Raw genomic sequence first — 15,790 nt, forward strand, 5'->3', positions numbered from 1 at the left:
AGCGCCGTGCCCAGACACGCCAGATGGATACAGTCGGACTACGCGGACGCATCATTACGCACCAGACCGACTCCTGAGAAAAAATCAAGCGAAAAGGAGGATTTAAAATATTTCCACACTGAACTGATTATTTATTTGTACCACAAGTTGCTCCTCCACATGGATACCGGCTGTTTCACCGCGGCGCAGCGCATTTCGTGCCACGCCATGAATGCGGATTTATTCAAGCCTGCTGCTCCGGCGGAGAGAGCTGGACCTCAACAGTCTTCAGCTCCTCCGGTGAAAACCAGCAGGAATAATAAACCCGAAATCAAGCCGGAGCTGGCCCAGGTGGTGACGGACTCAAAAACGGGGAGATCCTACAGTAAAGGGAAGCTTTTGGGAAAGGTACGAACGATTTGTTACATGTTACATGTGCTTGTCTCTTGGCTTCACCACAGGGATCCGTCTTTTTTTTTTTTCAGGCGTTTTTATCTGAAAGATGTGGTCTAGAATATTTAACGCTGTTTTAGGTCGCTGTTTAGGATTTTAAGATTCATTATAAGCCATTTTTCAGGTGTGACATGAATGTGAAATGACCTCGTGGTTGGTGGATGTGGATGTGGTGGCCAATCTCTTTCCCTGATGTGCGCGTCATTGCTGAGTGAATCAGGCGCAAGGTGTGCCCAGATTGGCAACACCTTCTAAAAAAAAAAAGATTATTATTCACAAGAATCCTCGCATTTTAATGACTGTTAACCCAATAATATACCCAGTCGACCATGCCATGACTCCTCTCCTTAACATCCCCACTGTAATGATTCCTGACATGTATGAATGGAGCGACTGTGCCAACATGTTGCTCGTCATCGATACGCTGCGTCGGGCTCACAGCCAAGGCTTGCTTTTTCTTTTTTTTTTTTTTTTTTTTTTGCTTTCTCTGCTGCCTGCCGCAGAGCTGGAAACGTCTTCGTCAATTTCACTGTTAATGAATGCAGCAGCAGCAGCAGCAGCCTTGTCTGCCTCAAACTCCTCATGTCCTCAAGCATATGGATTGCATCTAGAAAAATGTGAATAAACATGATAGTATTAGACGCATATGAGAGCATCCAAGGTAACAAAAGATGCTTGTCAACTTGATTATCATGATTCTAAATAAATGATGCATGTAAATGTAATGCTGTATTGTTTTGTTTTCCTCTCTAATTGATTACCTTTCAGTATTGGGCTAAATCATTGAATCATATTGATTGCTGTATTGATCCTTGGATCAAAGACTTGCCATTGAGGCAAGATAATTTATGGCCATTGCAGGTTTTTAACCTGCTGCTTTCTTAACCGACCACCCTGTTTGTTTCCTCCCCTATAAAGGGTGGCTTTGCTCGATGCTACGAGATGACAGACCTTTCCAGCAACAAAATGTATGCCGTGAAGGTGATCCCACAGAGCAGGGTGTCCAAACCGCACCAAAGGGACAAGGTACGTGATCGAGCTTGTTTATGTCTCTCAGAGAGGCCCATTCATGCATAACCTGAATTTAATCAATGTTTGGATTGAAATATATGCTCACAAACTGTCACATTTTTTTTTTTTTTAACAGATCACGAATGAGATCGAGCTCCACAAAACCCTGTCGCACAAGCATGTGGTGAAATTCTCCCATCACTTCGAAGACCAGGAGAACATTTACATATTCCTCGAGCTCTGCAGTCGGAAGGTAAGACTTCAGAAACGTCTAGAACAGTCTGCACAGCTTGTGTGTGTGTGTTTTGCTTGCAGCCCAGGCACCCACCTGAATTACAGCAACTTCTATGCCACTGCGGCTGTTTGTGTGATGTATGTACATTCCCACTGATGGATGCAGAGTTGACAGTTGACTCATTTGCTCTGTCCCCACAGTCCCTGGCACACATTTGGAAGGCAAGACACACGCTCACGGAGCCAGAAGTGCGGTATTACCTCCGACAGATCATATCAGGCCTCAAGTACATCCACAGCAGAGGAATCCTGCACAGAGATCTCAAACTAGGTATGTCGAAACACGGTGTACGAACACAATGGGCATCCCAGGAATCTGCTGTGACGTTAGGGCAGGCACATGTTATGTGCGGAATGCTGACTGGACTGATGTTTTTGTCTCTTTTTTTCAGGCAACTTCTTTGTCAACGAGAACATGGAGCTGCGGCTGGGAGACTTCGGCCTCGCTGCCAAGCTGGAGACAGTCGAGCAGAGGAAAAAGTACGAGTTTTTAATCATTTTACTATTTTTTTTTTTAGATACTTTAGTATTTTTCTAGTGGAGGGTTGAAGAGCGACTGATGACGTTTTTTGGGAACAATTTATACCCCTATTTGACTCCCATGAGTGGCTACTGTTCCCAAACACAACATCAAAGAACCTGAACATCACAGCCATTTTCTAGGCTTTCATAATGCACATTGATCTAAAACCATTACGTCAAATCACTGAGCACATAATCTCCTCCCACTACTTTCCCCTTCAGTAAGTACCTAACTAAACCGGTTTCCAAGTGGCAGTTGAATGTAGCGCTCAGAGCAGAGTTTCAATACCAGTTTGACAACTTCCTGTGGAATACCAGAGTGCGGCAGAAAAGAAAAGTTTAAAAAAAAAAATGTTTCAACCACGACTTCCTCGTCTGCATGATGCATCTACAGAACAGAAAGCATCTACAGAACAGAAAGCATTCAATCTTTCCTGTACTTGTTTTTTTCTCAGAACAATCTGCGGGACTCCCAACTACTTGGCCCCCGAGGTGCTCAACAGACAAGGCCACGGCACGGAGTCTGACGTCTGGTCCCTCGGCTGTGTCATGTAAGTTATTATCTCAGTCATGTGTAAAAAAAACAATTGTGTATTTTTGGAGGAACAGGTTTAGGTTTTTATCTTGGCTTCATCTCCGTCAGTGACGGAATGAGGACATAACCACTGAGATTGTTTTCAGTCTGAATCATTGACCAATGGTTTATCCTCCTTTTCAGGTACACACTGATGTGTGGCAACCCTCCTTTTGAGACTCTCGACCTGAAGGAGACCTACAAGTGTATAAAGGAAGTTCGGTACAACTTGCCATCCTCGCTTTCCCCCCCTGCGCAGAAACTCATCTCAGCTATCCTGCAGAAAAACCCCAGCGACCGACTCGCACTGGATCAAATCCTCAATCACGAGTTCTTCACCAAAGTATGCACAAGTCATGATAATAATTTCAGTCAGTTTAAAGAAACAATGATGGGATTTGATGTTTTTAATCCATTTATTAGCTAAAGATCATAAGTCCTTTTTAGAGCTGCTCTTAATGGATTAGTTGTCAATTACTAAATTATTATACCAACCATTTTGATAATTGATTAATCGGTTACAGTCATTTTTAAAGGAAAAAAAAAGACAATTCTGATTCCAGCTTCTTAAATGTGACTATTCTGGTTTCTTTACTCCTCTGTGACGGTAAACTGAATATCTTTGAGTTGTGGACAAAACAAAACATTTGAGTCATCTTTGGCTTTGGGAAACGCTGATCGACAGTTTCCTGTCACTTTATAGACCAGACAACTAATCGATTAATCGACACTGAAAATAAGTTGTTAGTTGCAGCCCTAATGTCTTTGGGAATGGGGACAATGGTGCTTTGTGTCTAGAACAGAATATTAAATGTCAGCGCTTGACACATCATCATCATGTTGTCCCACTTGCATCCTCCTCACCCACCTTTTCTTTCGTTCTTCCTCCTCTAGGGTTTCACCCCTGATAAGCTTCCCCCAAGCAGCTGTGTGATGGTGCCAGAGCTGCACCCCCCCAGCCCTGCCAAGAAATTCTTCACTAAAATGGCAAAGAGCTTCTTTGGCAAGAAGAAAGCAAAAGGTAAGCAGCCCAGCAGCAGCAGTCAAGTGACTGAGTCCATAGAAAACTAGGTTATCTCTTTCGTACGCCGTCTGTTAATTACATATTTGTCCCTGCCTGACTGTAATCATGAGGCAGGACCTGTTCTCTTGTTGATCTGGTTTTGTATCACGAGAACTGGCGTTTTAAACTGAAGCTGGTATTCAGTTTTGGCTTTCTGTCAAGCATGTCCGAGAAGTGCGGTTATGTTAAACGCTCCTGTGGTTAAAACATTATTTGTTGTGACTACAATGCGAGAATCTTATGTTTGCAGTGGAGAAGATCCCATGCGAGGAAAAAGATGACAAAGACATTTCCAAGCTGGTGTCCGGCATCGTTAAATGCTCCATCAACAGGCAGATCAGTTACAAGACAGTGGGACCCAATGAGGTATATATTTAATCATCCTTTGTCCCATGTCTGCAAGTAAAACATGTTTACTTAAACAAAAATGGTGTATGTTCAGGCACTAATGAGGTAATTAAGTCCCACAAGTAGTACAGTACATATACACGGTTTGAAATAAGCTGAACAAATTAGCAGTGTGTTCAATTCATTTAAACAGTAAAGGTATCATTTTAAATGGCACTGCAATGGATATGTAATAATATCCATTATATTATAATATAATGGATGGGGCAGCAATATTATTTGAACAATGAACTATTATGCTTTTAATTATAGCCTAATTATATTTTCAAAGGAATGGTCCTTCTAGAGGTTTGTTTTCCTGGATATATAGCTTTGTTTCTTTGAGATTTGCTGTGTGTAAAAGATTCTGTTTTGTCCTAGATGTCCTTAAATTAGACTTTTTGCGACACGTTTTTTTTCTAGTATCTGAGAAAACTGTTGCTGCATCCTTCCCCTTTTCTCTCTACTACATAAAATAAATCCCACGTTGTATTCGGCTGAGAATAAATGCCACATCAGGAAGCTCAGTTGGCCAATCCCAACTGTCAGACGGGTCTAGTTGCTATTTATAGAGCCCAATAGGAAATACATTGTTTGCTCTTTGGTGTGACTGTTTCTTTGTCGGCTTGATGATGGGCTCTGTGCTGAGAAAACAGACTCTAATCAAGAAGCGTACGCCGACTACACAAAGTCAAAAGTACCTTGTTCACACATCAACTTATTTATGAACAAATTCAAAGCGAGTGTGCGAGCATTAATAGAATATAATTCACGAGGTCTCGTGTGGTTTTTGTTAACTCCGTGGTTACCTTTTTTTACATTTTGTTTCCGTCCATCTGCTCTTACTATCACTCGTTTGTTTTTCTTGTCATGAATGTGTGTTAAATTGTATGTTTGTTTTTTTTTGTTGCTGCTCAGGTGCCCTCTCCCATCGGTCAGGTAGTCAGCTCCGTGCCTCTGGAGCCAACTCCTGCTGAGGAGGAATCCAGGAAGTCAATCTCTCGCTCCTTCAAGGGCACCACGGCCAGCAGCTCTGAACGTAGGCCCCAATACTCTTTTTTGAGTGCATATATATATTTTTAATTTTTAATTCCTTTAGTCTTTTTCTGATCCATGTTTAATTCTTGTTTTCTCTCCAGCGTGTGAGGACATCCTGACCCCCGCAGCTGTGTCTGAATCGGCCGTGAAAGTTCTCAACGGCTGCCTGGCTACCATGCCTGCAGGTAGGACTTGACCTTCAACATCATAATAATAATAATATCACAGATCAATGTTGTCTAACCACAAGACAATAAACGGAAATGCTGAGTAGCATCTTTGCATCTGAGATTAGGCTACAGTGCACCAAAATGGCACGCCAAAAAAAAAAAAATGCAGCTTCCTTCAACATGAACCATCTCTTACTTTCTGTTACATTAAATACAAATGATGCATTCAAGTTTAGTCAACCAGATCTTTTCTACACCTCAGCCATTTCTTCACATCCTCTGAATATGTGCTGACTCATGTAGCCTACAGCACCTTTAAGTTTTGTTAACATTTGTAGCATCTTTTTTTTTTGTCGTAAAATGCTGACTTACAGACTTTGGAAATATAAACTTTTTGTGTCCATTTACTCAGGACTGAAATTAATATGCTGTGAAATTGTTCCACAGTCCCTAACATGTTTTTATCTCTTATCTCTGCAGCCACTAGAAACCCGCCCTGTTTGTCCAGGCCCCAGTCCTTCCTGTGGGTCACTAAATGGGTCGACTACTCAAACAAATACGGCTTTGGCTACCAGCTCTCTAACCAAAGCATCGGTGTGCTCTTCAATGAGGGAACACGGCTCAGCCTTTGTGACCAACGCAAGTAAGTACCAGAAGAGCTACAGTATTTACTTAAAGGTGTCATGTAAACATTTACATTGTGGTTGTACAATTTTGGACTAGACTCCGCCCAGTAACTCGTCATTTTACGATGGGGACTTTAACTTTAATTTCAAATGTTGTCTCCAATGAAGCAGTAAGACTAACTTGTGCTTTACCTGTCTTTCCCTCTAACCAGGACAGTCCACTACTGCTTCCCCAACAACAAACACTTCACTTTTGCTGCCGACGCTCTACCTGAGCAGCTTCGCAGCCAGAAACAAATTGTAGAGCTCATGGCCAACTACATGGAGCAGAACCTTATGGAGGTATGAGCAAAGTGCTTCTTTTTCAGCAGTTAGACATTGATTTAATGGGACATCCTGTGAATTGATCAATCGTTCGATTATCGCGATCAAATATTTTAATCGATTGACAGCCCTAATATCTATATATTGGAATTCCATGTGTTATACTTGCTTTTTTTCTTATTTCTATTCTGAATCTTTTCTGTCCTCTTCAGGGTGGAGATCTGCATTGTGAGGATCAAGTATCAGGTTGTCCTCCTCTACTGCTCCAGTGGGTGAAGACTGACCACGCTCTTCTCATGCTCTTCAACAATGGCACTCTACAGGTTCGAAAAAGCTCATTGATTCTATATTTAGTGCAGCACTGCAAACCAAGTTACAAGAAAAGCCACTTTGGTAACACTTGTATTGGCTTATGGACCTCTTCTTCTTACATTCATGCTCTGTTTTGAATCCCCTCCAGGTGAACTTTTACGCAGACCACACCAAGATCATCCTGTGCAAGTCGTCTGACGACTCCTACCTGCTCACCTACATCAGCCGGGAGCGCGTCTCATGCACGTACCTCCTCAGCATGCTGAACGAGATGGGCTGCACCTCCGAACTGAGACACCGACTGCGATACGTTATCCAGCTGCTCCAACATCACGCTGATGCCTGAGAGCGCTGCTCAGTGCCTCCCAGGCTGCCCGATTGGCAGATGCCTTAGAGGCGACCTGACCGGTTAACACCTCTTCTTAGGCAGCCTGACTGGTTGATATAATTTCTCAAGGCGGTGACGAGCCGACGGACATAAAGCTGCTCAGAAGTGTTGAGCAAATATTTTTGTCTGAACTGGTGCTTAGGCAGCTGATGATCAGATCGATTCACCTTGATGAACATCAAGCAGTCAGGAAGTTCTGCCTCAAGGGTTTGTGCCTGTCCAGCTTCTGCCTCAAAGGTATCCACCTGGAAGGTATTGATACCTGAAATAAGAGACTCCTACCTGGCCTAAAATGATGGATCCCTCACAGGCAGATGCCTAAATGAACTCCCAATTACCTTCCTCACTCACTCAAAACCACTGCTTCTAGGCTGGATCTTTCAAAAAGCCACCAACCAGCTTCCACTGATAGCCGAAAATACAGGCATGGTTTCTCAAAGGTATCTAAACACTAAAATGTATTTGCTCGCAACGGAACAAGGATAATCTTGCAGCTGGAATTCGTTTTAGGCTCTGTTTTCCTAAAGTGTTTTAGCAGCGAGGTCATTTATGCCGTTGACTTGCACTGGAATTGTCATCTTGCAGCAGAGATGCTTTGGGAAGAACTGTGGTTTGATTGGAGAGAGAGAGACCCTCCTACCCTCGGTTGGTTTCTGGCCTGTTTGGACTATGGTGCACACATTAATTTTTTTGTTTCTCGTTTTTAAAAAAAGAAGAAATTGAGCCAACTATAGGATCACACTACGATCTTGACCTCACATGCACAAATAACATTCCTGGCCTTATTTGATGATGGTGATGCTAAGGTTCGGAGAAGGTTATTGCTTCTTCTGATCCAACATCGCTTTTGTCTTTTCTTTTTTGTTGTTAGAACAAATTTCACTGATGTGGTACACGGCATACTAAAGGGGCTATGGGAGCAACACAATTTTGCACCTTTTTTTTGTAAATTCATCTGGAAAGTGAAACCTTTTACTACCACTTATTATGATTTTTTTTTTATTTGTTTTTAACTAAATACCAAAAGGCATTTTCTTTGTTGGTTTTTAAAATGATTCAGTTTTAAATTCACAATGCAGTAGGTGAATGTGTGTGTGCTGGTAAACAAAACTGTTGTTTGGAAAATGAGGGTGGGGAGGGGGGGATAAAAGTGCCTTTCTGAGGGATGTATGTATTGTGCAATAACAACCCTTTGTGAATGTCAAGCTGGATACAAACAAGAATCGAGAGATGGGTTTTACAAGTGGGATTTACTTTTGTACTGTGAGCAAAGTTTAGAAGTAAGTCCAATAGCACTACACTCTCACTACCTGGTATAAGCTTTTAGAACAACTGGCATCATAAGTATATATCCCAGTAATATCTACTATGGAAAAAAGAAAACATTGTACTTTGTTGTACTGTACTGTAATCCTTATCGGTTTACATCGCTTTCTCGACCCAGAGTTGTATCCTAAAAACTGTGACCTGGAATGCAAGTATTACGTACATGTGTTTTCAAAAAACCCAACATTGTGAAAGCCATCTGCCAATTCAGAAGAGTCTTTATTTTTTTGGCACATAATGTCCTGTTTATTTATTTTTTATTTATACATGTTTTTTTATTTATTGTTGTTTAAATGTTACGGTCTTGACACAAGGAAATGTTCAACTCCGATCACCTTTTGTATGTAACATATTTGGGGGGGAAAATGGGACAAAAATAAAGTTTATTGAAAATGAACTTATTTTGCATTTATTGTTGCTCATTGGAACATGTTGCATTTTCTGCTGTAGTTTAGATTTTGGTTTTTCAAAATTGGCATCTTGCCTTTGCCTCTTGGTACATGTAAGTTCTCTTTTGAAAGAAAACTAAAACTTAGTGTTGTCATTCACATCTATTGTAAGAATGTTTCTTACATCTCAAACAAAATGAGTGACATGTATCTATCTCCTATGCCAAGATAAAAAATCACATGATTAAATATTCAATGCACTTTTCACCATATTTGGTCAAAAAATGTGTTTTTAATTAAGAACCTAAAAATCTAATTTGTCAGTGGTATATGCCTCCCCAATGGCTTACACTCAGTGGTGTAGGGTATGTGCAGGTATACTGGGTATACCCACCTCCTTTTTCTGTCTTTTTACAGTATACCCACTTATCGGCCAAAAATCCATTTTAATATGAGTCTACCCACTTCCTCCTCAGTAGAACACCCATCTCATCAATGACCACTACACCACCAGTTACACTCAGATGTCACTCAGATATACTAGACTCTTTGTGTATATATGTGTGTGTTTGAGCCTCTGGCAGTGACTGTAAAGCTCTACAGCCATGTTTAAAGTTATAGACTTAAACACTATGCAGATGACATTCTTTTGTTTTTAGACGCCTAGCATGATCTGCCCCTAGTTCTCATTGCTAAAATCATACCAATTAAAATAAATGTACTCCCCTGACTTCAGTATCCTCTATTTTATGAATGTCTTGGCAAGTAGCTTGACCCTCAACTGCAATGAAAAGAAGTCTACTAGATCTACTTAACATAGTAGGAAGCATACAGTAGGAAAGAACTTCGGGAAGTGACGGTGCCAACTCAAAAGGGCAGCCTTGGTATGCGTAATAAAGTTTTGTAATTGGGCATTCTATGAGTATTCAGTCTGGGGACGCCTGGACCTGTTTCTGCTCTTCTTGTGGAGCTTGTTAAGTGAATGAAAGCAAAACATCACTGAGAAAGCAAGAGACATTTCTATTGTTTATTACACCATAGTCACCGACAACAATGCACTCTGCTAGCCCCCTCACAATTCACACATACGTTAGGGAAGACCTTTGTCAGAACACTGTTTTAGTGCAATGGATTAATGTATACTGTGGTTGTGAAACAGCAAAGTTTAAAACTGAAGTTAAAATGTATGCACACCCCAATTTTGTATCAGGTGATGAAGGTGTATTGTCAATCTGTTGTAGCTGTAAACATCTAGTGTGTGCTACAGGCATCAGATAACATGCATAAAATGACACCACACAGCACTGTTGTGTTTATACAAATCCTCGGTGTCTATGCTTTTGCCATTTCCTTGTCTGAAAAATGTTAAATGCGTCATGTGACACAGCTTCTTAACAAAGAGGAGCTTCTAAACATGACATTTTCTTGTTGCCCTGAAGCCCTCAGCAGTATCACTGACATGTCAGTTCCTCATCAAAGCATCTATACACTGTCCAGAATAACTTCATTAAGTAAACAGTGTATGCACTCTGAAGCATATGAATTCCTCCTCACAGCTTTCATAAAGACGTGAAAAATGAAGTTTAAATAAATGTGCGACACAGTACAGCAGCTCAATGCAGTGTCAGTACAGCCCAGTGCGACTTCATTTGGTAAACAGTGTTACAGGAACTCGACATGCGATATTCTCACTACAGTTATACACCTTCTAAATGTCATTTGTTTAACAAAGCGTGGAAGCAGACTATTATTCCAAAATACAAATTTAATTCTAACATGTAATCAAAACTGGGTAAAAACAGTCCAATGTATAGCTTCAATGGTGCACATTTAATATCTTTAATTGAGAAATACTCAGAGAAAATGAACGATCGGGGTACAATCTGTTTTTTTGCCATCTGTCTAAATCTGCATACAGTATCACATGACAGACTCCAGCTTCAGATCAGGAGAAAATAGTCAAATGTGTTGCAATAAGAGTCACGCATCACTGTTTCAAACTTGTCGAACTAGTTTTATTATCTGTCCAAGAAAGGGATACATTCTGTTCTCGGTAAGTTTCCATAGATATGAATACCTTGAAAAGGCAAATGCAGTTTTTCATTTCAAGCCAGAAGGGCTGCGTGTAGCAAAAAAAAATATGCTCAAATCATAACATGGCAAACTGCAGCCCAACAGGCAACAACAGCTGTCAGTGTGTCAGTGTGCTGACTTGACTATGACTTGCCCCAAACTGCATGTGATTATCATAAAGTGGGCATGTCTGTAAAGGGGTACACATACAATACATTTTCATTCACATATCTTGAGGTCAAAGGTCAAGGGACCCCTTTGAAAATGACCATGACAGTTTTTCCTTGCCAAAATTTAGCATAAATTTGGAGCGTTATTTAGCCTCCTTCCCGACAAGCTAGTATGACATGATTGGTACCAATGGATTTCTTTGTTTTTTCTAGTTTCATATGATGCCAGTATCTTCTCTCTAGCTTTAAAACTGAGCCTGCGACAACCTCCGAAATATTGATTGCGTTATTGCATTAAAAAAATGTGAGATTGTAATTTCACATATGTGCACATAAACACGTGTTTTGCATCTGATGCACAAATGCACCAAAATCACACAAACAAACAAACAAACACACATACAGCCTGGCTCTCTGCCAATACTCTCAGCTGATGTAATGATGCAGCAGTGCTCTTTCTAACCATGAACACATCAGTCAGAGAGGCATCGCAGCCTTGTTAGTGGGTTGTTTTGCATTGTGCACTTGTGTTTGTGCGTATACAAAAGAAAACTCACATGGCAGCTCCTCTATGAAAGTCCTTACAGACAAAAAAGAGAGAGAGAGTGAAGTATCGTCAAACGTCCCTCCTGATTGCGCGCTGGAAACTGGAACCGCAGCAAGAGATCACAAGACTCCTCCGCTGTGGCTCTGATGCCAAAATGTGCTGATTTCACATCTTTAATTGCAGCGTGAGACGTTCACTTCGCTCCACTCAGCCACTTACCTCAGAGGCGTGAATGAGAATTTTTACTGAATTCCATACTGTTATACCCCACAGCATGACTGTTCTGAATTTAGCAATATGCTTAAACAAATGAGCAAAGAAATGTTATTTATCCATTAAGATTATGTCGACATCACGTCACCGAGAGAAGAGCAGATACAGAAACAGATGTGTCTTGTGATGATGTGTGCCCATGTTAGAGAGAGAGATAGGGAGGGAAATTTCAGTGTTAATAAAGACAGAAATTAACTGTTATCTCTTCCTAAGTTACTGATGCTATCTGCTCACACTGGCAGTTTAGACGGAGGAGGGAGGCGTGCTGTATTCTGAGTATATTCACAGGGCTGTCTCATTATCTTCTTTTTAACTCTGCACTGCTGTTCTTAAGAAGTGCAGCCCTCAGTATGTGGTCCAAAATCAAGCAATGTCACTGTGCTCCTAGATCTCAGCAACCTATTAAGTGAGCATATTATCACGACTCACGACTATCACGGAATTATCCTTTAGACCGTATGAATGTGCGCACATCCACTGACGTCACCACACTAACTATTGTTAAATAGTAAAATACATGTAACAATAGTATTAAAGGATTAATAAGCTGTGACATAAATATCCCTTTTGCTTCTCCCTCTTTACTGAATGGTGTAATGCATTAGAAACGCAACCCATGTTCAGTTTATGAAAGCTCTTATTTGTTGCCTTTTCCAGGAAACATCCACAAATTGGCAGGAAGCAATGCGTTTCATGCTTCCAACAACAACAGCAGCTTGTTTGGCATAAATAGAAGATCTCAGTAGCGCGGAGAGGAGCCGACAGAAAAAACAATGCCATGAAAACGTATTTGACATGGATTCAAACGGATCACATTATGATGTCTCTGAATGTGGTTTCTGGGAAATGCAGGGCAGAATGAAAGTTTGAAACCAAAAATATCAGGAGAGTCTTTTATTATTATAGTTGACTAATACATTAATACTGTTTATTTGAACGGTGCTTTTCAAAAGCACAGTGTATGAAGACAAAACAAAAAGATACTGAAAAATAGTTAAAATCAGACATTTGTAATTGGAATGTGAAGTCTGGGAAACATCCTGGAATTATAAAATGGGAAGCTCAAATCACGCAATCTGATTGGTTCATAGCTGTGATATAATACCCACATACCACTGCTATGACGCACTTTCAGTATCACTCCTGAGAAAAAAACCTTGCTTAGCAACAGGGTCACGGGGGGATCACTTCCGCCAACACGGAATAGTTTACAAATACAAAGTTAGCTACCAAAACCTGCTACAAAATGGAAACATGGTTAACATGTATGAAGGAGTGGATTGAGCAGTGCCCATCTCCAGAAAAAAATCAACCTGCTAAACGATATGCAGCGCTACGTAAAGAGGAGGTTAAACAAAGTTGCCCAGAATATGCAAGGAAGCAGGAACACAGCAGAAATACACTAAGCACTGCCTCCGCAGCACCATGATTCAGAAACTATCTGATGCCGATCTTGACACGAGAGATTATGGCCGTAAATGGATTGGCAACCGAAACTCGGGGACCGGAGAAAGTGGAGCAACACTAACAAAAAAAGGCAAACCTAGTACAAGCACTTATGAAATCAAACCACTCTGAGGCAAAAAAAAACTTTCAGTCACCAGGTAGGAGCTGCAATCAGATTTTGGCAGGTGAAAACTGTGTTTTATGAGTTGTAATGGTCCTTTAAAGGAATTTCAGCAGGTAAAAAGGACTGACTGGGCTATAATGTGTCAGATATAATCCTCATGAATTAAATCAAACCATTCTGAGGCAGAAAAAAACCTAAGGAAACAACTTCCTTAGGTTTAGACATTAAAACTACTTAGCTAGGCTTAGGAAAAGATAAAATTAGTTAGGTGTAGGCAACAAAACTATTAAATTAGGTTTAGGAAAAGATTGTGGCGTGGCATAAAATAACTCTAGAAGTTTTTCACTTGCGTGTAAAATAAATCAACGTTGACTTCTGGTTTCACACAGGACACTAACAGCAGTCACTCTTTATAGTGAACATTATTATTTATTAATAAAAAAACGATTTAAATTGGAATGTATCTATACATTTTATGTTGCCATACTTGATGACCGTTTTATAAAAGCAATAGCTCACTTCAGACCGTTATATGTGGTGATTAGATCACAGCTTATATCACATCGCGTCAGGCCAAACAACGGCCCTTAGCTGTGATATAATCACCACATAACATGGCCTTTTGTGAGTTACTGCTTAAATATACTGCATCACCTCCTGAGCAGAGGCTCTTTAGATACTGTGCAGCAATGTCAGCATTAAATCATTTGCTCAACAGTATACCCAATGTACCTTTACGGCAATATGCCAACTCACTTCAGCAATATGATTGCTTTCTCAGCACCTTCTTTCTTTCTTTCTTTTTTTCTTTCTCTTTTATTCTGGTCAAAGGATGCTGTTGGATGGGTCATCAATTGTTACTGATGAGATCAGCTTTCCAAACCTGTTTATCTAAATGAGGTCATTGGAAAGGGATTTTACAGATATGGCAGTGAGACTGACATGACAGAACATGTCTTGATTGGCTTGGTGACACCCAATGGTTTCACTCACAGACTGATGGCAACAGGAACTGAACTTGATTGCATTAGTTAGTAAATGCGGTAATCTTTAAAAATTATGATAACATTGTTATACATGTGGATAATTACTATAATGAAAAGTCCCCGAAGATGCAAACATCCCTCATTTGTTCTAGAGATGTTAAAATAGGCGTCCCAACAGGAAGGAGAGAAGTCTGTTAGCAGATGTTACAGGACGTCCTGTATGTGAGAGAAGTATTCACACAGTATTTTCACATTAACCTCCTGCTCAAAGTAGTGTTAATTGGAAGATAATACTTTTCACACATTTAAAAAATGAGAATTCCTTACTAACATGTTATATGACATCATATTTTCATGGTGAGGTCACCCATCCACTCCCAAGTCTGAAATGATTTCCTGTGGAAGGATACACGTATAAGGTCAAAGCCAAAAAGTCCAATTCCCTTCATGCTGAGAGTAATAGAGTAATGATATAGTCTCTGCAATTATCTTAAGTTCATTTCAAGAAATCATTAGTATCTAATAAGCAGGGCTGTGTATTGACAAGAATCTGGCAACACGATACGTATCAATGATATAGGGGTGATGATTCAATATATTGCGATTTTAGGAAAACTGTCTTAGGATAAAGAGACATAGGTATAAAATCTGAGTTAAAAAAAGTAACTTTGTGAAATGGCTAATATGGGGACTAACATCATTACACATGAATACAATTGGACTCATTGGGAGAGTCTCAGCTTTACAGTGATACCCAATTTATGTAATTCCAAGACTGTTTAGGGACCCCAGCATGCAGAAATATTAAAATATACCATTTTAGAATAGGCAAAAATAACACATTTATACCGCATTCAAAAAACAACAGGGTTTTTGCTCAAAATTGCATGTAATTATCATAAAGTGGGCATGTTCGTAAAGGTGAGTCTCTTGGGTACTCATAGAAACCATTTTCAATCACATATACTGAGGTCAGAGGTCAACGGACCCCTTTGAAAATGGCCATGCCAGTTTTTCCTCACCAAAATTTAGCATCCTTTGCGAGTATGACATGATCAGTATGGATTCCTTGGACTTTCTGGCTTTAAAACTGAACCTGCTGCAACCTCTGAAAGACTTAATAGAGGGCAAGTCCCCTACTAATAAGTATATTTAAGTGTGGGGTTTCTTTTCTTTAGATATGAATGTATAAAAGCCATGACACTGATCAGTCTTACCAACCCTCTCCCCTGGCTGCCTGTTTTGAATGGTGGATGACATCAGCGGCAGCCACTCAGCATAAAGATCTGAGCCTGTGTTGGAACTGACGCCTCTT

The 15,790-nt window shown here is 40.4% G+C and overlaps 1 protein-coding gene across 2 annotated transcripts; it reads left to right on the forward strand.

Moving 5' to 3' along the window:
- The first annotated feature begins 8 nt into the window (after window positions 1-8).
- Window positions 9-8,864, forward strand: plk3 (polo-like kinase 3 (Drosophila)). Of its 2 annotated transcripts, none has more exons than XM_037786960.1 (15): window positions 9-387; window positions 1,351-1,458; window positions 1,580-1,696; window positions 1,879-2,008; window positions 2,130-2,223; window positions 2,715-2,810; window positions 2,978-3,176; window positions 3,728-3,854; window positions 4,147-4,262; window positions 5,202-5,322; window positions 5,423-5,506; window positions 5,972-6,134; window positions 6,330-6,459; window positions 6,654-6,764; window positions 6,902-8,864. In XM_037786960.1, exons 1-15 carry the CDS (start codon window positions 160-162, stop codon window positions 7,097-7,099), a joined length of 2,022 nt encoding a protein of 673 aa, XP_037642888.1. In that variant the 5' UTR covers window positions 9-159; the 3' UTR covers window positions 7,100-8,864. The 2 variants fall into 2 exon arrangements, with proteins under 2 accessions (XP_037642888.1, XP_037642889.1); XM_037786961.1 differs by having other exon boundaries at window positions 10-387; window positions 2,130-2,217.
- Window positions 8,865-15,790: the final 6,926 nt, after the last annotated feature.

This window comes from Sebastes umbrosus, chromosome 12 (assembly GCF_015220745.1).
Source record: "Sebastes umbrosus isolate fSebUmb1 chromosome 12, fSebUmb1.pri, whole genome shotgun sequence".
Taxonomy (NCBI): domain Eukaryota; kingdom Metazoa; phylum Chordata; class Actinopteri; order Perciformes; family Sebastidae; genus Sebastes; species Sebastes umbrosus.